This window comes from Gavia stellata, chromosome 3 (assembly GCF_030936135.1).
Source record: "Gavia stellata isolate bGavSte3 chromosome 3, bGavSte3.hap2, whole genome shotgun sequence".
In the NCBI taxonomy this organism is placed as follows: domain Eukaryota; kingdom Metazoa; phylum Chordata; class Aves; order Gaviiformes; family Gaviidae; genus Gavia; species Gavia stellata.
This window is the reverse complement of record NC_082596.1, coordinates 168,391-189,967: the sequence shown is the minus strand read 5'-3', so window position 1 is coordinate 189,967 and position 21,577 is coordinate 168,391. Positions and strand designations below refer to the sequence as shown.

General features: G+C 66.0%; 2 protein-coding genes across 2 annotated transcripts in view; one reads left to right on the top strand and one right to left on the bottom strand.

The window, feature by feature from the left end:
* Positions 1-21,577, bottom strand: part of BOP1 (BOP1 ribosomal biogenesis factor) — a 72,320-nt gene that overhangs the window by 2,321 nt on the left and 48,422 nt on the right. Inside the window, exons 4-11 of the mRNA XM_059836243.1 lie at positions 4,336-4,490; positions 3,943-4,060; positions 3,736-3,837; positions 3,147-3,359; positions 2,409-2,570; positions 1,937-2,017; positions 1,401-1,470; positions 103-235 (exon numbers count right to left, since the gene is read on the bottom strand). Of these exons, the coding sequence (XP_059692226.1) occupies positions 103-235; positions 1,401-1,470; positions 1,937-2,017; positions 2,409-2,570; positions 3,147-3,359; positions 3,736-3,837; positions 3,943-4,060; positions 4,336-4,490 (1,034 nt within the window). The remainder of the gene's footprint in view (positions 1-102; positions 236-1,400; positions 1,471-1,936; positions 2,018-2,408; positions 2,571-3,146; positions 3,360-3,735; positions 3,838-3,942; positions 4,061-4,335; positions 4,491-21,577) is intronic.
* Positions 11,697-21,162, top strand: SCX (scleraxis bHLH transcription factor). The gene is made up of 2 exons (XM_059815698.1): positions 11,697-12,215; positions 21,124-21,162. Exons 1-2 carry the CDS (start codon positions 11,697-11,699, stop codon positions 21,160-21,162), a joined length of 558 nt encoding a protein of 185 aa, XP_059671681.1.

Here is a 21,577-nt window from a genome sequence, read left to right as displayed (position 1 = left end):
TCCTTGGAGGCTGGACAGGCTTTGGGAGAGGAAATCCAGCAACCGCTCCAGCTCAGGGAGCTGCCGGCTGGAGGATGACGAAGGCCACGCTGGGACACTCACACGCAGACGGCCACCAGGCAGATGGTGGGGTTGGGGTTCCAGGCGATGCTCTTCACCACGCCACCCACGTGCAGGGTCTTCATGCAGCGAGCCGTGCACACCTCCCAGAACCGCACCGTGCAGTCATCGGAGCCTGCGGGACAGGATGGGGTGGGCCAGGGCCCCGGCCAGGCACGGCTCCCCCAAGGGAGGCTGCGCTGGGGGCTGCCACACCTCGGCTCAGCAGCCGAAGCGCCAGGGCACGTCCCCAAGCCAGAGGGGAGAGCAGCCCCGTGCCCCGCAGCACTGCCCCTGCTCGCAGCCTTCGGGGAGGAGCGCTGGGAGCAGCAAGAGGGACGCAGCAGTGCCCCAGTGCCCGCAGTTCCCCAGCAGCTTCTCCGCATGACAGCACCTCCAGCACCACGAAGGCGAGACGTGACCGGGGGCTGCTGCTGAGAGAACAAGCCCCCACCCCGCTCCCTCCAGCACTGTGTCTCTGCCCGTGGTCCCCCTCCTGACACGCACGGCTCCCGGCGCAGCTGCCGTGCTGGCAGGGTGCCTGGTTTGGCTCGGCACGGCACGGCACGGCGCAGCCCTGTCTAGCTGAGAGATGCAGGCAGGCAGCTCCCCGGGCAGGCAGGTCTGGGGGCAGGCGCAGCGGGAGCAGGTAGCCGGCGGTGTGCGTGTGTCCCCGCAGGTCGGGTTATTTTTAACGCCTGATCTCAGCCACTTTCCCAGCCCGGGGCCAGGAGTTCCACGTTGTGCAACCGACCGACACCACGGCCACCGGGAGCTGGCAGCCTGGAAAACTCCAGCGCTATAAAAAGCACATGTGCCTTTGTGGGCTGTTAAACTGCCATCTGCTCTCAATCTCCAGCCTCCGGCTGGCCGCGCAGGGCTCCGCTCTTCACTCCTCCAGCCTCACTTTCTCCACTGCTGAGCCGGAGGGACGCAGGCTCCTGGGTGGGGTCCCGAGAGCGGCTGGAAAAACCCACGGAGCCTTCTGGCGGCAACGCGCCTTCCCGCAGGCCGGGGGACACATGCTGCTGGCTTGGGCAGCCGCAAGACTCCCAGGGATGCTCCCAGCCTCCTGCCCAGGCTTCCCCCAACAGCCGCGCACCAGTGGAAGGGGCTGGCAGGCTCCCCGGAGCCCGAGCGCTCACGGGAACCCCGGCTCTCAGACGTGCACAGGGTGGCAGCCTGGCTGCCCCGAGCCCCGCACCGACATGGGGTGACACCGGGACCAGCTCCAGCGCTGGGGCCAGGCCAGCAGTGCCCGGCGTGTCCGGGATGTCCCGGTCTGAGGAGCGAATCCTTACCCGACACCAGCCACTGCCCGCTGGGAGAGATGCTGAGGCAACGCACCAGGCTGGTGTGCCCGCGGTAGACCTGGGGAGGGAGACGGGAGGCGGGTGAGGGCCCCATGCAGCCCAGCGGCTCCTCTGCGGGGACCTCCCCGCACGGCCCCAGGTTCCTCGAGGAGGGCGAGGGGGCCTGGGGTCGTTTGTGTCTAGAGGAAAGCAGAGGTCTGCGTGCCGCCAGCCGCCCCTGCATGACCAGGCCTGGGGCCCCTGCTCTTTTCCAGGGGCAGGTCTCCGGCTCTGCCCATCCGCAGTGGCACTGATCCCAGTCCTGCCTCACCCGCTGCAGGCAGGACCCCACTGCCGCCTGGCTCTGCCCAGCACGGGCTGCAGGGCAGGTCCGCTCCCTCCGGGGCACGCAGGCAGCAGCTGTGCCCAGAACAGCCCTGACGGGTTGTTCTGGTCCCACTCCCGGTCCCACCAGGAGTGACTTGGGCACAGCCCTCTGCCACGGGCACGCACGGCAGCCCCGCTGGCTCCGCACATCCACTTACCAGGGCCTGGGTGGTCGGGAAGGGCTGCAGGTCCCGCGGCTTCGGCAGCTTGGGGATCAGGTCCTCTGGGTCCACGTTGACCTGCGAGAGGCAGGCGGTGAGACAGACCCAGGCTGCACCTCGGCCACCCCGGCGCGGCACCAGTGCTGGTGCCCTGCATGCACGGGCTGTACGGCCCCGCAGCCCCAGGGCAGGCTCCGGCTGGAAAGCCCAGGCTCGGGGCTCCGAGCCAGAGGGAGATCGCAGGACGTCAAGCCTGGGCATGGCCCCGTCCCAGCTCAGGAGCTCTGCGGCGAGCTGGGACTGGTGTTGCGGGGCAAGAGGCCATTAGGAGCAGCAGTTTGTCTCCCAGAGCATCGTGGTCCCCTGACCAGCTGGGTGGCATCAGAGCATACCCGGTTCGACCAGAGGCCAGTCTGAAACGTCCCCAGGACGCCCGGCTGGGGGGTGGGGGGGTAGAAGAAGCCCTCACCCTCATTTTCCTCTGGCGCGGGCAGAGGTAGAGGTCCAGGCAGCGCTCGAAGCGCTCGTGGATGAAGCGGGAGTAGGCAGGCACTGCCCGCAGGCACCGGTACTGCTGGGGCACGAAGTTCAGCTTCCGCTCGGCCGGCTCCTGCTGCTCCCAGGCCAGCTTCTGCGGGGCAGAGGGGGACAAGGTCAGCAGGGCTAGCAGGACCCCTGGACGGCGAGGTGTCGCTGCCCCCACCCCGACACATCCCCCCCGAGCCCAGCAAGAACCATCCTTGAGCTGCTTTCTCGCCGGCCAGCACCGTGCTGCTCCGCGAGACGCCGCGCTGACCCCCTCTGCCTCCAGCCGAGCCCTCCTCAGCCGGCCGGGGTTTTGCTGCCTGGTTTTGCCCCCCAGCCCCTGGGCTGAACGTGCCTCTGGACGCAGCATGCCAGGACGAATCCCGCACCAGAAGACCCCGCAGTAGCTTAGCGTGGAGGCCGTACCTTGCTGTCTCAGGGACACTCCGCTCCCTGGGAGGTGGCCCCACTTCTATTTTTATTCAGGGGGCTGAGGAACCTTTGCTGTCATTTTCCTTGCAAGGTCTCAACTCATCTCGACACGACGTGGTCTCTAGGGTGCCCCTCCGAGCCGCAGCGCTTCCCCCGCTGCCCTCCCCAGCACAGCACAGCCTCCCTCGGGTCCCGGCAGCCACTGAGCTCCCCGTGCGCCCAGTGCTCCCCGCTCACGGCCCCCCCTTACCTCCTCCTCGCTGAGCAAGTACTCGGGTGGGGGGTTGTAGGACTCCTCGTGCCCAGGCAGCTTCATCTTGGGGGCTGGGACGTGCATCTTGTGGCGGCCCAGGATGGAGTTGGGATCCTCATGGGCCCAGAGGTCGTAGTATGTAGGTGTGTCATCCTTGGGCTTACGGGGCTTGATCCAGCCCATCTTGATGGCGTGGACTAGCTTGGAGACCTGTGGGGCAGGGAGAGGTCAACCCCAGGAGCCCCAGGACTCTGCAGGCTCGGGGAGGAGGAGGTGTGGGATGCGGGGATGGAAACGAAAGCTGCCGAGCGCAGCTCTGCAGTCCTGGGAAGCCGGGGGGGCTGCACAGGACCGGAGGACTTGGCACGGGTTTACACGTGGACACAAACTGCTGCAGCAGGAACAGTCATGGGGCTGGGTGGGCCACGGCAGGGAGAGGAGGGACTGCCGGACAGGAGGGACTGCCGGACAGGAGGACAGCCACAGTCACCAGCCTTCAGCACCGTGGTCTGCGTGGGGGCTCCAGTCGCAAGCAGAGCTTGGCTTTGCGCTCCCAGCTCACCCAAGGTGCCGTCAGACCTCTCACCTTCTCCTTCTCGATGAGGGAGGGGATGAAGCTCCGCTTGTCTGCTGGGCGATTCGTCACCGGGTGGATCATGACCTCGTGGGTGAAGAAGTCAACGGCCGGCTGGGGAGACACAGACCCGTGTGGCAGTGGCAGCTGTGCTGCCCCTGCCCATCCTGGGGCGACCCAGCGCCCGGAGCAAGCGCAGAGGGTGTGCCATCACCCTACCTCGTAGGGATTGAAGTGGACATCCCCAAACTGCCCTTTCTGGAGTCGATGCACCAGGTCCACCTGCTCGTCCGTCAGCTTTATGTCTGCACCCGTCATCTTGTCCTGGACCGTTCGCCTGCAGGGAACCAAAGGGGACGGGGTTAGGGCTGGACTGCAGCGTCCATCCCTGACGGCAGTACCAGCCCCACTACCTCGAAGCCCCGGGCTCCCGAAGCCACACGCCAGGAGTCACACCGGGAGACCTCGAGGTCTCCAGTCTGTGCTCTACAGCCCTGGGCCCCGGGGAGACGGGGTGTTTCAAGCCCCAGTGTGCACATGTGTGGACTCACACACTCCACGCGGCGAGCACGTCGCACCGTGCATGGACGCGGCCCTCCCTGACGTGCTTACCAGTAGTCGGGGTTCTCCATCTTCTCCAGGAACATGTCTAGCTCGTCCTTGTTCCGGATGGGCTTGTAGATCTTCTTGCCCTCCAGGTTGTAGCCGATGTGGGGGAAGTCCTGGTACCACTCCATGGGGATGTTGCCCACCGTGTTGCGAATGTCCTGGAGGGGAGCGGAGGGAAGGTGGTGTGAGGGGAGGGCAGGGGACACCGTTTCAAGCAGATGCACCCCTGGGTGCTGGGGGGCGGTCAGGAAAGCCGTGCGATGTCCACCCCCCTGCCCAGGTACAGGCTGAACCCCACTGCCTCTCTTTTGCCCATTTGCAGGCACCGAAAAGCCGTAATGGCACCTGGGCCGGTGCTCTGCCTGCGGCTTGCAGCGCGGATGCCCCAAGCCCTCTCAGCGGGAGCGAAGCAAACCCCGGCTGCGAGCTGCTGACGCCTGCTGCCACGCTCCGCTGCCCCGGCACCCACACGCTGCTGGCGGCTGGGGTGGCACGGGAGCAGGGCTGCAGAAAGGGTCCCTGGGATGGGGAAAGCTGGGAGGGCAGTGACTGAACCCCAAAGCTGCCGTGGGGTGAAGGGGTCCGGCCTGAGAGCACACCTCCAACCCCAGTGCCCTGCACAACCACGGGCAGCCCAATGCCTGCCCGGAGCTGCGCTTCGTTAGGGGACGTGCAGCCCCTTCCTCCGTGCTTGGGGCAGAGGACGCAAGCGTCAAGGTAAGCAGCGCCTGGGCTCATTTACCGCGGCAGGAAGGGTTTAAAAGCCTTTTAATGGCTCGATGAGCGGGAATGCCGGAGCGCGGCGTTGGCTGCAGCCAGGCTTCAGCTGCCTGCCGGAGCGCGCGGGCAGGGGGCTGCGGGCGGTCAGCAGCGCCGCGGCTGAGCACATTCCTGCGTCCGTCCCGCAGACAGGAGCGCGCCTCACATTTTCCAATCGCCAGCTGCCAGGCCGGCTCCCCCTGCACACGCACGCACGCGCAGGCACACGCGCACCCGGCCAGCCGCTGCCTTTCTTGGCTGCTTGTACCGGGAGCAGGCAGCTGCCCCCAACGCGCCGGTGGCTTCATCCCCCCCCTTGGCTCCATGGCCAGCGGGGTCTGCACGTGGCCACGGGTCCCACAGCTCTGGGGCAGGAGCAGCCCCTGGCATCACGGTGCGCTGGTGGAGTGGGCCAGCCGGCACCGCGGCACGTTCCAGAGATGCTGCTGGGCTCCACATCTTCTGTCCCCGACACCGGTGGGGAGCGTGGGGGACGGCTGCCCCGGTCCCCGTGAGCAGCTCCCATGGGGACACGCTGCGGAGACGCGCTGTCCCTGACCTGCTGCGGTCCTTGGACCAATGGAGGTTGGGGGAGATGGGGACGGAGGAAACATCGGAGCTGCTCTGCTTCCCTTTACGAGAGACAGGAACCAGCCTCTGAAGGGCCTCCGGACTCCCACCGGCTCCGGCTCCCCGGCGGGACCTGCCACCCCAGTTGCCAAAACACCGAGGCAGTCCCGGTGGCGATTGGGCGCTTCTGTGGGCAACGCAGACCTCCAGACTCATCACCACTGACATCAAACCCACGGCGTGCCTCGGGGACGGAGTCCCGCATCTACGGGAGGGCAGGATGCGACCCGATGGGCAGGGGTCAGGCTGACACCGGGCAGGCGGTCCTGCCCGGCCCCCAGCGCCAGCCGCCGCTCCTCGCCTGCCCCGGCCGCATCCTGCCCCTCGGGGCTGGCGGGGTCGGGCAGGAGCGGGGAGCGAGGGCCCTCCAGCCTCTCCCAGCTGCCCCCGCGTTGCAGAACGCAGAGACCCCGTCCCCAATTACAGCCACAGAGGGAGGAAGGTGTGAAGGCGACCTGTGCCCCGTACACCCTGCAGTCAGGGGTCACCCTCGCCCCGCGGCACCATCTGGTCCCCATAAACACTTGCAAACCACACGGAGCCTCCCACGGAAAGGCGCCTGGAGCCCCGGGAAGGCGCCTGGAGCCCCGGGAAGGCAGAGCCGGCAGGAGCCCCCAGGGCGATGCCGGACCCATCCATCACTCTCCGAGCAGAGTCAGCGCAGGATGTTCACAACCCCTGCGGGGATCGGGGCAGGAATTTTCCCCCGGCATCAGCAAGGGCTGGCCCGGTCCTGGGAAGCCACCGGCATGGCCAGGACCCCGGGGGCTTCCTGGGCCACCTGGGACCAAGCTGGCAGAGCCCCTGCATCTGCAGGCTGAGCTCCCCTGGGTCGCTGCCCTCTGCAGCTGCCCAGCTGAAGCTCGTGCAGACAGACAGACAGACAGACACTGGGATGTTGGCTCTAGAATTCTCATCCCGTGGCTGGAAAGGCGTTATCCAAGAGGCCTCCGGGAGCCCAGCGCAGGCTGCTCTGCAGCCACCTGTCCCTGGGATGTCCCCAGGAGATGCCCGTGAGATGCCCACCGCTCTCCTGGCCGCAGGCAGCCAGGACACCTGCGCGGTGGTGCCAGCTCTTGGCCAGGCAGGACCTTGCAGCCGCCGCGTCTGCCGGGGCTGGAGCTGCTGCCTCACCTGGGGAGGAGATTTCCGCAACGAGCAATGGGGCAGCGGCCGCCGGCTCCCCGAGGGGCTGCCAGGGAGAGGCCGGAGTCCCCGCAGGCGCGGGGACCGCTCCATCCGACCGCCTGCTCACAGCAGCCCCCTGGACCTGCACAGGACGAGGGAACGGCGACGGTCCGTGACAACCGACACTTGGTGCAGGCTCCTGTTCTACAGCCTTCAGCTGTAGAGACACAGTCAGCGCAGAGACAAGCAAGTATTTTTAACACCCCGGGCTGCTGCGCAGGGCGCGCTGCCTTGCCTGGAGCCTGGAAACCCAGACTGGGCGTCTCTTCCCGAAGGCCGGCTCAGCTCCGCCAGGAGCTGCGGACTTGAGGCAGGAATCCCTGGGCGAAGCTCTTGCCAGGAGCACAGACAGGATCCCAGCAGGCCTGGAATATTTTCCCCTCAAACGCGAGTCCCAGGGTCCCGTGCTGGCCACGCGGGAGCACACCCCGGCTGCACGCTGCGAGGGCGCTCGGACCTCCTGCCCCAGCCTGGACCACGGAGCGGGATATGCCCCGTGTGGCACCGGCCAGGCAGCGCCCGTCGGCATGGCTCGGCAGGGATGCGCTCAGTGCCGGCAGGATGCCACAGGCACTCGTCCCGTCCCCGGTGCTTACGCGCCCCGCACAGACACCCCAGTGACTGCTGGGGAGGGCTCTGGGAGGCACCGACCGGGCGTCCCTGGCTCTGGGTGTTCTGGGGCAGGGAGCAAACCCCAGAGCACTGACGGTGCCGTCAGGTAGGTCAGGACCGGGGTCTCAGTCACGACAAAATCCCGTAGGGATATACAGGCCTGGGGCCACCACGGGAGGACGGCAGGGCTGCGGCTGCCCCACGGGGCTGCTCCCCAGCAGTGGGATCCATGTCGTCCCCCAGCCCAATCCCCAGCAGTGGGATCCACGTCCCTCCCAGCCCTGAAGCACGGAGGAAGGAGCAAATTCCTCCCAGACGCAGTTTCTCAAGGGTGCTGAAGAAGCCCAGTAGCGACAAACCTGTCCCTCCCCTCCGCTCGCCTCCCACCCACCCACTCGGGCAGCGCGGCTGCCTCCCGTGTCGTTAACACATCGCCTCCGGCGAGCTGCGTCCTCCGAGCGAGCGCGGGGGAGTCTGGAGCCCCGAAGCGAGGGACTGCCGTCACTCAGCCTCACGTCTGGAAGTTGTTCTTGGATGGGCCCTGGGCATTCCTAGACGCACATTCCTGGCAGTTGGAGAGCCTCGTAGGAAAGATTCTTCTCTTGAAAATATCCGGTCCACGTGGAGGAGAAAGGGGCCGGGGCAAGCTCAGCCCTCCCACCCCCACCCCGGAGACCACGGCAGCGTGCCCGGGTGCTGGTGGGGCGCTGGGGATCCCAGGACCAGGGCAGGAGGAGACTCATGTGCCCCCTGAGACGACCACAGACCAGACTCCAGCGGTGCTGGAGAGGGCTCCGCACCCCCAGCGGCACTTCCCGCAGGAGTGGGGTCCTCGAGGGGTCCGGCACGAGCACCGGGCACCTTCTGTGGGGAGGGAAGCTCCGCAGAGCCCGGGGTCACGGTGTCTGCAGGAAAGCCACCCCAAGCACCCCACACTCTGCAGGGCTGTTAGCTGGGGAGGGCAGGTCCCGAAGTCGGGGAGAGGCAGATTTAAAAGGGGCCACGACAGCCCAGCTGCACCGCGGCCCAGCACCTCGGTCCAGGGAGCAGGGCGAGGCAGGCAGCCGCTGCAGGCAGCACCTCCTCGGCAGCGGAGCAGTGGCGTCATTGCAGGCAGCCAGGCCAAGCTTCCAGGTAATAAAGCCGTGGCAGGGGATGGATCGCAGCGGGGAATTTCAGGCTCCTCGGCCACGGCTCTGCAGCTGCGGCCTCCCCAGGAGAAGGCGCCTACACCGGGCTCTGCTGGCCTGCCAGGGCTGGGAAGACGATGCCCAAATCGGGACATCATGGAAGCTCTCCGGGAAGCCAGGAGAGCCACAGAGCCAGGGGTTGGGATGCTATGATCTCCAGCGCCAAACGCTTCTGCTTATTTAAGACCAGAGCTTTCCGAGCCTGTGTCAGGTCTGGTGCTCTGGCCCGACCCGGGGCTGAGCGTCACCTGCACACAGGACCGCTCTCCATCCCGGTTTGGAGCCGGAGGAGCTGGGCCGCAGGGAGACGGACGTGCGTCTCACCAGGAAGGACAGCGCAAGGAAAGAGCCTGGGGACTGTGCTTGGATAGAAGGTGCTAGAGAAAAGCAAGATCGTTTGCGGAGCTAAACGAAAGCAGATGCCTACAGGAGCCTGGGTTTCCAAAGCACACATGGTGAGCGCCCAGCGCTGTGGAAGGAGATGACAGTGGCTTGGATTTCAGAAGCTGCTGAGACTGCTGATTGACTGTGGTAGCACACGGCAAAGGTGAAAAACACTGGCTCGGAGCGACAACACCCCACGCGGAGCTCCTGCCGGGGAGCGCGCTCGGGGGGATGCACTGCTCACCGCCGAAACGGAGGGGAAACCCGAGACTTCGTGGAAAATGGCCATTCCCATTTCTGGCCGAGTTAAAACGTCGCTTATCAACACACCACACAAAGTGCACTCGAGGGCCGTGACGCGGCTGTACCAGCGGAGCAGTGGCGTCTCGCCCGGCTGTCCCCGGGGCTGCGTGCAGGCAGGGCTGGAGCTGCCGCTGTTGCCGATTGCCAGTCCCCCCCTCACCAAAAGCAGCCGGTGTCCCTCCCGCTGCAAGGGGAGCACAGTCCATCGGCCTCAGCCCGGCCCACCCTGCTGCAGCCCCCCAGGCTGCGGGTTTGCAGTCGCCCTGCGAGGGGACGCCGCTGCCCTGAGGGTCCCCCGAGCAGGGCCAAGTGGCAGGAGCTCTGCCGGGCCGGGAGATGTGCCGGGGCTTGCGGGAAGAGCAGGCTTTCTCCGGGCACCGATGCCCTCCTTGTGCAAAGGCAGAGTGTGCAGCTGAGGGGGGCATGCTCCCACCGTCACAACTCATATTTTACGAGGTTACAGGGCCAGGGCAAGGCAGCTCGGAGCTGAGGCTCAGGCACAGCCTGCTCCGGCACTCGGAGGTCCACAGGTTCCCCGGCCCCATCCTGGCTGCGGGGTCCCAGACCCCGTACCTTAGGGACAGCTCCGTGGCCCGGGATGCTGCAGGGATTCCCATGTGCCTGGCCCCGGAAAAGGAGGCTGACGGCCTTCACCGGGGCCGAACCGCCCTGCCTGCCCTCTGCCTCTGCACCAAGGGACCAGCTGGGCCAGCAAGCTCCGGCGCAGCCTTGCAGCACCTCCGTGGCTCCGGGCCCACGATCTGCGCCATGAAATCGAGCGGCCCTGGGGCTGGACCGAGCCTGCCTGGGGCTGCCAGCCAGCCAAGAGCCTTGCAGAGCAAAGCCGGGGCCGGGTCGCAGGGCTCTCCCCGGGAGCCTCTAAGCTCACCTGCAGAGCACAGAAAAGCCCTGGTGTCCTTTGGTCCCCGGTCCGGGCACAGACAGCCAGGACTGCCCCGCTGAAGCGGCAGCCGCGGGGGGCCCATGGGGACCCCTGCTCGTCCCCCCCAAGCTCTCCGTCCCCAGAGCAGTCTGCCCGAGCTGCCGGTGTGTGCACGACGAGCCGGCGCGGGAAGGGGAGCAGGGGGTAGTTTGGGGCGGGTTGCAAAGTCGACCCTGCCAGACGGTGCCGGCTTCGGCGGGCTCAGCAGAGCCAGCGCGGTTACGGGGATGGGTTATGGGGACGGGTTATGGGGACGGGTTATGGGGACAGGTTGCGGGGACAGGAGCAGGCTCTGCACCCGCACACACCTCTCGGGATGACAGAGACACAAATGCCGTTCTGGATACCTAGGGAGGAAATTAAAGCAAATTAAAGCAGCAGGCGCGCACCAGGCGGGAGCTTGGGCGGAGGTGTGGCGGCGGGCAGCTCCTCAAGGGTTAATTCCTCCCTCTCTGCCCCATTAGCAGCAGCAGGATGGATTTGGTCATGCTGCGGGAAGGGGAGGGAGAGCTCGCAGGGGCTCTCTTTGCAGGGACTAATCCTGAGCAGGAGCCTGTCTCCCCAGCCCCGGCCCGGGGGTGACGCAGCCCCAGCCCCAGCCCGGTCCCCGGTGCGAGCTGCCCACGAACCCCGCAGGCGCGGGGCCGGGGGAGCCCCCCTCCCGCCCCGGCACGTAGGGTCCTCCGGGGACCTCTGGGAGCCCCCACGGACCCCACCGCCGGTGCCCACCTCCCCGCAGACCCAGGCCCACGCAGGTGCCGGGCGAGGATGCTGCCCGAGTCCCCGTGTGCCCGCCGCGTGCCGGGCCGGCGGCCGAGGCCGAGGCTCGCAGCTGGCAGGCGAACCCCGGCAAGCGCTCCTGTCCTCGCCACGCCGGCCGCAGCCCCCCCGGCCGCAGGCAGGACCCCAGGCCGAGCCCTGAAGGGTTAAGTCCCCTGCGGGGATGGAGGGTGAGCTCAGGTAGGCGTGAGCCTCTGGGCTCTGGAGGCTCCCACTTCCAGAGCCGGAGCAGGGCTGCCTGCCGGAGCCGGAGGAGGGGCCTGGCTGACCACTGCTGCTGCTATAAAACTCCCCGCTCCTGCCACACTCGGCGTCTTAAGATGCACATGTGTGGGGAGAGGAAACAGGCAGCCCTGCCTGTGAGCAGCCCTTAACCCCTTCTCCGCAGAGAGAGCCGGCGGGGAGCTGGGGAGGGGGAACCCCCTGCCCGGGGAGGGCGAGCGAGCCGGGGCTCCCCGGACCCCAGCTGGGGAAGCAGCATGAGCTCCTGGAGCTGAGGCCGCCCGCAGCAGGAGGAGGTCGGCAGAGCGCGGCGGTCCCCACGCGGCTTCCCCGGTGTCCCCTCGCCGCCCAACATGTCCTTTGCCATGCTGCGCTCGGCCCCCAGCCGGTACCTGTACCCCGAGATCAGCATGCTGTCCGAGGACGAGGAGAACGGCAGCGAGAGCTCCGGCTCCGACGAGAAGCCCTACCACCTGGACGCCGACGGCTACGGCATCAAGGCCAGCAAGCGCAGGAGCGGCAAGAAACCCAACCGGATCAACAGGGAGCCCCGGCAGCGTCACACGGCCAACGCGCGGGAGCGTGACCGCACCAACAGCGTCAACACCGCCTTCACCGCCCTCCGCACGCTCATCCCCACCGAGCCGGCCGACAGAAAGCTCTCCAAGATCGAGACCTTGAGACTGGCCTCCAGCTACATCTCCCACCTGGGGAACGTGCTGCTGGTGGGGGAGGCGTGCGGGGACGGGCAGCCCTGCCACACCACCCCTGCCTTCTACCACCACGGCGGCAGCAGCCCCCCCGCGCGCGACACCGAGAACTCCCAGCCCAAACAGATCTGCACTTTCTGCCTCAGCAACCAGAGGAAGCTGGTAAGTGGCCGCTCGCGCCGTCCCCGCGGGGCTTTCGGCTGGAGGGGGCTGCGGTGGGGGACCCCCGGGTGTCCCCAGCCGTGGCCGCGTGAGGAGGGGGTTAGGGAGCACCGGGGCACCGGCTACGGCTCCGCTGCTGTCAGTGCGAGCCAAGGGGGAGATGGGATGGCTGGGAGAGCCGAAGCAGCTCCAGTGGGAGCTGCATCCACAGGAGACGGAGAGCGCGCCAGACCCCGTCGGCGAGTCCAAAACCCAGGCATGGAAAATACGGTGCCTCCCTCTAGCACGTCCAAATTTGCTGCCCAAAGTCCCTGGCAGCTGCGTCCAAATCTCGCACGCGTTCGCTGAAAGGCAAAGGGACAGGAGAAGGGGAAACTCTCCGAGGGTGAGAAACGGATTTTAGGAGCTGGAAATGAGAGGCACAGGGAAAGTAAGAGTCTGGAAAGAGTCTGCGTCTCCCCTCCGGCAGCATCCAGGCAGCAAACGGAGAGGCGAGAGCAATTTGGGCGCAGGGCTGGCCACAGCCAGGGCTCCCAGCGCCCCGATGCCGGCGGCTGGTGGCAGGGCTGGCTTCCCGGGCTGGTCCATCCGCCTGGGTGAGGGCTGCGCTGGCTCTGCGCACCCAGCCGCGGGCCTGGTGTGCCGGGGAGCCGCGTTGGGACAGGGCTGGGGGGAAGCCGAGGTCAATGCCACGGCACGTAGGTTCCCCTCAAGCATCCCGGAGGATGGCGGGGACCCGCAGTTCTGCCCGTGAGCACTTGGGAAGCGGGGCGGCTGTCCCAGCTCGCCAAAGGCCCCAGCGGGTCTCTACCAGCAAGAGGGAGCCGTAATGTCCCGGCCAGTCCGGTTGACCCGGTGTCCCCCGCTCTTGGCTCTCGACCTCGTGGCTTTAGGGGAGCGCTCTCCTCTCAGTGTCCCGGCAGGCAGCACCGCCTTGTGCCAGGACCAGCCTTCCGCAGAGGCTGTCTCCGTGCCCACCTGGCACCGGCTCCAGCCATCGCCTGCCCCGTGGCCCACGGCTCCGGTGGGGTGGGCACCACTGCCCACGGAGGCTGAGGGGGCAGGTGGAGTAGGACAGGAGCCGGGCAGCCGGACAGGGAAAATCCAGCCTCTGCAGCAGCTCTGCCGAGGCTCCGGGGGCCGTTTGCACGAGTGCCACCGGCTGGGAGAGGCGGCCAGCGGTTGCCTCCCCGGCACAGCCCTGCCTGTCCCGGCAGACCTTCTCCGGCGGTGCCGGGAAAGCAAACCCCCCTGGGTGTGCCGTGCAGGGCGTCAGGGCTGCAGCCTTTCTCAGGGCTCTCCTGACGTACGGGGCAGCTCTTGCCGCGACCACAGAGCCCCGGGGGAGCCGGGGCTGAGGGAGGAGGCGGCTGTCAAGAGCCTCAAGCCCTGCTCAAGAAGGCTGTGCTCTGGGTGGCTGCGTTTTAAAACCTGTTGGTCGCCGGCACAGCGCAGATGGTCTCTGGCAGGGTAGAAGTAAAGGAGAACGCAACCGCCGAGGCAGAGGTGTCGGGATGGCAGCCGGAGCCGTGCACGCTCCGCCGTTTGAACCCGTTTAACCCCGATGAGTAACGCCCTGAAGAGGGAGAAGTCTTTGTTAAGGATTCAAGGCTCATTAAGCATGAAGCCGTGGCGGTAAAACCAGTCACGAGCAAACTCTGACAGCTTGAGTCTTTCAGAGCAGGAAAACCCCAAACCCTGTTAATCCCCCTCGCACATCCTTTCCAATCCATTAGAGAAGGAGACAGATCTGGGAGCAGCCGGCAGGAGGGAACAACGTCAGGAGCCTTTGCATGTGCTGGGATTTGCACTGCTAAACCGTAGTTCATCAAAGACGAACACACGGGGCTCTTCCCGCTGGGCAGTGGAGGCCGAGTGCTTCCCCTGTCCGTAGCCTTCACGAGCACCAGCGTCAAGTTCTCCCCAGCGGGCGACCACCGGCTGCAAAGTGCCCTTGTGCTCCAGCAAACTGCTCAAGCCAGTATTATCCCACTTTAGAAACAGAAGCTGCAGGTGGGGAAGCTCCTACAGGGCTGAACTGGAAAACTCCCCCGCCTTCCAGTTACCAGCCTGTTGGGAAACCTCCTGTAACAGCTTCAAAGATCGAGAGTTCTCTGTCTCTTCTGCTGGTATTGCCACTTTCGCACCAGCTCCTGTCAATTCCCATTGCCGCTTTTGCATCAGTGCCTACAAATTCCCATCAGTTCCTATAAATTCCCATCAGTTCCTATAAACTCCCATCACCACTTTTGCATCGATTCCGATAAAATCCCATCGCCACTTTTGCATCGGTTCCCAGCACGGACTCCGGTGCAGGGGCAAACCCCAGGACAAGAACGTCTGTGCCAAGGCGCGTGGAGAGGGTAAGCCGTGCAGGACTCCCGGGCCAAAATGGGCCTCCTCCCTTCCTGCAGCATTTTGGGATAAACCTCCCCAAGGTTAGATCCTCAGCGGCCGTCAAAGGGGACAAGATACTTCGGTGTGGCCGAGAGATAAGCCAGGTCGGGCTCATGCTGGGAAGAGGGGACTGAACAGACCGTGCCTGCGCAGTGCACTTGGTCTGTGCTTGAGATTTTACAGCCAGATAACAACTCGATAGGTTTTATTGTGTGTTAAAGGAATAAAATAAACCATCTTTTATCAGGAAGGTATTTTGACAAATGGTGAGGAAATGAAAGCAATCTCCTCTGGAGCTGCAAACACAGCGCAGCTGGGATCGCACAGCCCGGCTGACGCTGGGTGGAAGGGACCCTGCCTTGGCTCTGGAGAGCCAGATGGCCACCATCCCGTTCGGGAGAAGCCAGCTCCACGCGAGACCACTCGCCTCGCTGGGGGCTCACAGCCGAGCCAGCGCCAACGTGCGTGGCAGCTCCAGCCCTTCGCCCCGGCGCTTGCAGGCTCGGGAGCTCAGCGAGCGACAGCGCGCAGCCCCTCGGAGACCCCCTTCCCACTTACCCGTCCCACGAGGGAAGGAGGCAGAGCCACTTCTCTCCCAAACAAACGCGCCGAGCTCCGCTCCACGCTGAGCTTACAGGAGAGCAGCTTGATCGTATCAGAATATAAATTATCTTGCGCTGCTGGGTGCTCAGGTCAAAACAGCCCGTCCGCCCCCGTCAGAAAGGGCTGCTTTTCCACCATGTCTTTTTTGCTCACATGTAATGATGCCGTTTCAACCAACGCGACCTTGTGGTACGTGATTCTGTCCGTCTACGGCTTTCTAGGCTTTGCCAAAGAAAGAGTAACCTCGTGAGGGATCTCCTTCACGGTGCTCCCAAGCGAGCCCCTGCACCGTTTGCCCCTCTGTCACCATTTTGCACCGGACGTGCCATGCAGCTCCCCCCGAGAGCCGGCCAGCCTGCGGCAGGAGACACCCCAGCCTGCGGGCACCTGCTGCGGCCGGCTCTCCAAAACCTCCTCCTTCCCAAAAGGCCCAAGACACGCCGCGCCTGCCCAGCTCCCAGCCCGTCCGCAGCCTCCGACCGTGCCGGGCACACCACCTCCGTCGTGAGCCGTGGGAGGCTGCACCCAGCCCGTGACTCCGAGGGGGAAGCCGATGCCACGGCTCCCCTGGTTAACAGCCTGACGCGCTCTAGAGGGGCAGGAGATGTCACGCGCGGCACTGAAGCCCCACGAGACAGCGCGGGCAGAGGCCAGATGCCACCTCGTCCCCGGGCACGCTGGCCGGGCAGGCAGGAGCAGCAGGGAAGTTGTGGGCAAGCATTTGTGGTCGCTGTGAGCGGGACCGGTTGCAGGGAGGGGAGAAACGGGATGGAAGGCGTGAGCTGCTGTGCGGAGGCTCTTTCTAACGAGAGGGGTCACGGGACGGAGCTCGAGAGGGATGTTTGGGGTTGCTGGCTGCTGTGGGCACCCCAAGGGACAGCCGAGTAGGGCAGCAAACTTCCTGAGAACCCCTCCTAGCCGGGCCTTCGCCTCGTCCCACGTTCGCTGGCCAAGCAGCACCCCGGCGGGCAAAGGGGCTTGTCCAGATCCATGCTGCGTGACTCGGCCTCGCCTCGCACCCAGGCACCCCGACGCTGCCTTCTCCCAGGGAGTTTCCCGTATCGGGCTGAAACCAACACCATCTCCCTGGAAAGATCCTTCTGTAAAATGACTCAGGCGTAGGTGTCTGCCGCCCGCCGGAGAAAGGCTGAGCTCTGCCAAAGGGGCTGCCTAGGCTGGCGGCTGCTCAGGCTCCCGTCAGTTCCCCCGGGTCCAATTAAAAGGCCAAAAACCCCCATGGGGACAAGACCCTGACGTAAGGAGGAGGGAGGGGAACACCGTACCGGCAGGAGCATCACACTTGCCACGGGTGCTGCAGGACAACGTGTGGGTGGGTGGCAGCGACGGACGGGACGGTCCCCGGCATTGCCGTAAGCGAGCGCTGGGAGAGGGGGCCCGGGGCCATGGTGCCCCGGAGACCCCATCCCTGCCAGCCCGTGGAGGGGCTTGTGCTTCTCCAGGTTTTCCTTTGTGGCTGTTCCCTGGGCCACCGTCCCCCCCAGGACACACAGTGCTGGCAGGGGCAAAACAAGACGTTTCTTCTCCACTGACCGTATCGGCTGGGGAGCTGCTGGGAACAGCCACGGCTTGGGGCAGCTCGCAGACCGCCTGCGCTGGGGCATGGACTGGGCTTGATTAAATGCCAGAAAGTCCAAATCCAAGCAAAGCCTCTTGCTGAAACTGTTCCGGGGCTGAGGATCCTCACAGTGTCCTCTGCGTGCCGACAGCCCTCAAAAAGCGCTCGTCCCCACTGCCTGCGTCGCGTAGAGCTGTAAAGGACGGAGGGGCGAGCGGGCCTGGGGACACCAGACGTGAGGGCAGAGGCGGGGGGTCACCCCGAGCAGTCAGTGCCGGGATTGCGCGCTGGTTAAAGTGACGAGGGACGAGTGTCCCGCATCGGCCACTCCATCTTCTGGAGCAGGAGCATGCATTTGCATGGAAAGCAAACTGGGGAGGGGGCATGGAGACCACCTGGGAGCTTAGAGGTGTCGCAAGGGCGAGCACGGCTGAACCCCCCAGCCCGTTTCGGGCTCTGCAGCGGGAGCAAAGGCTGCCCACACCCCGCTCCCCGGAGGGCTGGCCTGTCCCGTCACCCGTGGGGCCGGAACAGTGCCAACGGGTACCCCGTCCCTTCCCAAGCCGCAGCGGCAGCAGAGCATCCAACCAAAGCCAGCAACGCAGAGCCATGCCCCGGCTCGGGGCGCAGGCAGAGCGGTGCTGAAGCCCCCCCTCAACTTGAGGGCAGGATGGGTGAGGAGAGGCTCGGGGTACGGAGGTACGGGGTACCTGCTCGGGGTACAGCGGGATAGCCGCTGTGCGTGCACGCTGCCCCGTCCCACGAGGAGGAGACAGAGGGGATCAGACGGGGGACCGGGGACCACCAGCTCTGTGCAAGGGGCCGGGGCAGCTCTAGGTCCCCCTGCCACCCCCGAGGGCAGAGCAGGCAGGCAGGCAGGGAAGACCCGGGTGCCGCAGGCTGGTCCGTGCCTTGCCGTCCCCAGAGGATGTACGCTCCTCGAGAGGAACGGGCATGCGGAGGAGCGGGGCCGTGGCACTCCCCGGAAGAGGGGAGAGGAGGGTGACGGCTGTGCAGACCCCCAGCTCCGGCATGACGCCCGCCCCGGCGGGGGGCACGTGGGGCAAGTGTGGCAGAAGCCCTGCAGCAAACTCCTTCAGAGCATCTCCCAAACCCGCTCCAGTCCCAAGATAAGGGAGCAGAGAGGAATTCCCAGCAGAGGTAAATGCAGCAGGGCACAGGGCTGGAGCAAAGCAACGAGAGGACTGGAGGTTTCCCTGTGCGGCTAGGACGGGACCCACGGGAGGGGCTGAGGCAGCCACGCAGGAGAGCAGGGGTCTGGGTGGGGGTTAACCTGGCCCGCGGGGACCTGTGGGGCTTGGCACGAGGGCTGGGGCTGGTAGGAGCCCTGCCAGCACAGCCGGCATCGGCATCGCATCGGCATCGCATGGTATCGTCGCGCTGAGCAGGAGGGGACGAGGTGGGCAGCGGCCAAGTTCTGGAAAGGCAGCGCTGGATCTGGCTGAACCGCCACCGCCACCCCCGCCGTAGGCACAGGAGAGCTCAGCAGCACCGGCGGGCGAGGGAGGGGGGCAGCAGGTCGCAGGGGGTTTTGGTGAACGGACCTCGTGCGGCCGCGGGCACCTGGCTCAGACCTGCCGAGCGGCTCTGAGAGCGGGTCGCCGGCAGCTGTTAATGCTCTTGTCCCTCGGGAGGCAAAATGCTGGCAAAGGTTTTTCAGGGCAGCCTCGACCGAGCGGGCTTGTGATTCAACACTAAGTGAGGAACTCGCAGCCCGCGTCAGGGGCAAGAGCGGCGGGGAGGGGGGGGAGAGGAGGAAGGAGAGGAGGAGCGGGATGATGGGTTTGGGCAGAACCTGCTGATCCTGTCGCCCGCTGCTTGCCTGCACCCCTGGGTTTTATTGCTGTTGTAGCAAAACCGCTGGCAGCCACCTCTCCTGCGGCGCAGAGTGCCACGCTGGATGCAGCCGAGGGCCAGCACAGGAAGGGCTGAGCCGCGCCGCGCACCGGGTGCTCTGCGCAGAGCACGGGGAAAGCCGCCCTCGCTCCACCGTGGCTGGCAGTGCCCTGCCCGACGGGTCTGGGGAGGCGACTGGAGCTGCAGGGCACCCCACACTCGGGGCAGCCGCTCCGGGCTCCAGCGCAGGCGCGGGTGAAGCTACCCGGGGGCAGCGCCAGGGCTCAGCCTCCCCGGCCCCACGGCCGAGCCCCCCTGCCCTCGCCCCAGGCACAGCGAGGCGAGCTGGGGAGCTCAGTGTCCCCGTCACAGCGGCCTTCCACGGCACGGCTCTCCACGTCCCTCCTGCCACGACCCACAGCAGGGTCACCCTGCCGCCAAGCCCGCGGGACACTTGGCGTTAGCCAGCGGGGACTGGAGTCTTGACCTGCCTGCAGGTTTTGTGTAAAAAAGACCCATAATTTGGGCATAGGATGGCACGTCAGCAAGGAGCGCTGGGCTGTAGGGACAGCGACGGTGCCGGGGAGCGGAGGGCTCCGCGTTCACCCCCCAAAAGTCTTCTGCAAGTGCGGAGCCGTGAGCGGGCAGCGAGCTGCCCAGAGCCATGGGCAGAGCCCAGGAGCTCAGTGCCTCGCCCCAGCGTCGTCCCCCCCCCACTCCCCCCACGGTATCTACAAGATGGGACCGCTCCGCAGCCCTGTAATTTACTGTTCCTGCTGCACTTAATGGCAGCGGAAAGGCAAGGTGATAGGGGAAAAAATATGAGGCGGGATTTTCCGAATCCCCATTTCCTCTCCAGACAGCACAAGAACTCCTGGGGCCTGAACATCTGGGAAATTTAATTTTACCATTTCTGAGCTGAACTCCCCTTCCCCTCCCCTCCCCACCCCCGGTAACAAAGGAAGAGTCAGAGCAGGGGCCGCACGTGCAGCCGTGGGGGAGGCTGCACCGCAGCGAGCCCTGCGGACCTGCCCAGGGACGTGGCCTCGGCCGGGCCACGCTGGCAAGCCACAGGGCAGCAGAGGAGAGGTGGGAACGTCACCTAACATCTGGTCTCCGTGCGGAGAGACCTGCACCCAAGGCGGTCAAACCCTAGACGGCCACGAATCCCATCAAACTGGAAATGAGAAGCAGCAGCTCTGCCTGCGCACACCTGGCTGCGGCAGCGGTGGTGCTGGTGGTGGTGGTGGTGGCAGCGATGGTGCTGGTGGTGGTGGTAGCGATGGCAGTAGTGGTGGCAGTGATGGTGGTGGTGGCAGTGGTGGCAGTGATGGCAGTGGTGGTGGCAGTGATGGTGGTGGTGGCAGTGGTGGCAGTGGTGGCGGCAGCGATGGTGGTGGTGCCAGTGATGGCAGTAGTGGTGGCAGTGATGGTGGTGGTGGTGGCAGTGATGGTGGTGGTGGCAGTGGTGGCAGTGATGGCAGTAGTGGTGGCAGTGATGGTGGTGGTGGCAGTGGTGGCAGTGATGGCAGCAGTGGTGGCAGTGATGGTGGTGGTGGCAGTGATGGTGGTGGTGGCAGCAGTGGTGGCAGTGATGGTGGTGGTGGCAGTGGTGGCAGTGATGGCAGTAGTGGTGGCAGTGATGGTGGTGGTGGCAGTGGTGGCAGTGATGGCAGTGGTGGTGGCAGTGATGGTGGTGGTGGTGGCAGTGATGGTGGTGGCAGTGATGGTGGTGGTGGTGGCAGTGATGGTGGTGGTGGTGGGTTCTTCTGGTGCCTGGGGAGCACAGCCTGACTGGCAGCCTGGCTGTCACCGCGGAACCGGCCGGGAGGACTCCGCGATGGCGCAGGAAGGTTTCCTGCAAGCCACGGTGGCGACCTGACGGACAGGGACGGATTAGCATTTTCAAGACCTCAGCAGAGAGCGCAAAGGTCCTGTCGGCAGGAACTCGGGCTGCAGGAGCGGGATCAGAGAGCCCCGAACCGGGCGCTGTTATCGAGGGTTTGGTCAGTGTAGAGGGTTTCTGTCCTGCCGCTACCTCTGTCCGGGGAGAGGGCTCGGGAGGCAGGCGGCTGGACGAGTGACCATGGTGGGGGCACGGCGCAGCGGGGTGGAAGTGCCAGCTGTGCCGAGGCGTGCCGGCGGCAGAGGGGAGGCGGCGAGGGGAGTCCCCTGGCAGGGCCAGGGCAGGGCAGGGGAAGGCACCTGCAGGAGCAGGGCTTTGGGGCAGATGCAGCTCCTGCTCCTGCTGACCCCTCCGGACCCCCAGAGAGACACGGAGGGATGACGATGACGCATCAGGAAAGCTGCCCCACGGCTCCGGAGAGCTGCCGGAGCAGAGCTGCCGCAGGACTCTCCTGCCAAGCACCGGCACGGGGAGGAGCAAGAGGCTCCCGGGCTGGAGCCAGCGTGCTGGCAAAAACTCCCAGCCCCAGGTGTGTTTCTTTAACTTGGCCCTCTCCTTCTTCTCTGCAGAGTAAAGACCGAGACAGGAAGACGGCGATTCGGAGCTAGACGATCGTAGTTTTCAGGAAGGACAGCAAGGAGGAGCAGAAGGAGGAAGGATGGAAAAGCCACACACACAAAACCACAGCCACGGACACTCCTGCCTTCACCCTGCTGCTGGGGAGAGCTGCACGGCGTCACCCCGGAGGACCTTACCCTGACCCGGACACACGCCTTGGAGAGGCCGGGCGTCCTCCCGGCTCGGAGGGGTGACTGCAGACGGGAGGCGAACGCGGACGCGGGGGCAGCAGGACTTTGCAGGACCGCGCGTGGCGGCTCGGAGGAACGCTCGCTGCGCAGGGACGCTCCGCGACGGCGCAGGCAACGCAGCCGCTGCCTGGCGAGCCAAAGGGGCAGGGGACCTGCTCCGGGGCTCCTTGGAAGGGGAGTCCCTGCCCCGATCTCTGTGGATGCCATGCTCGGC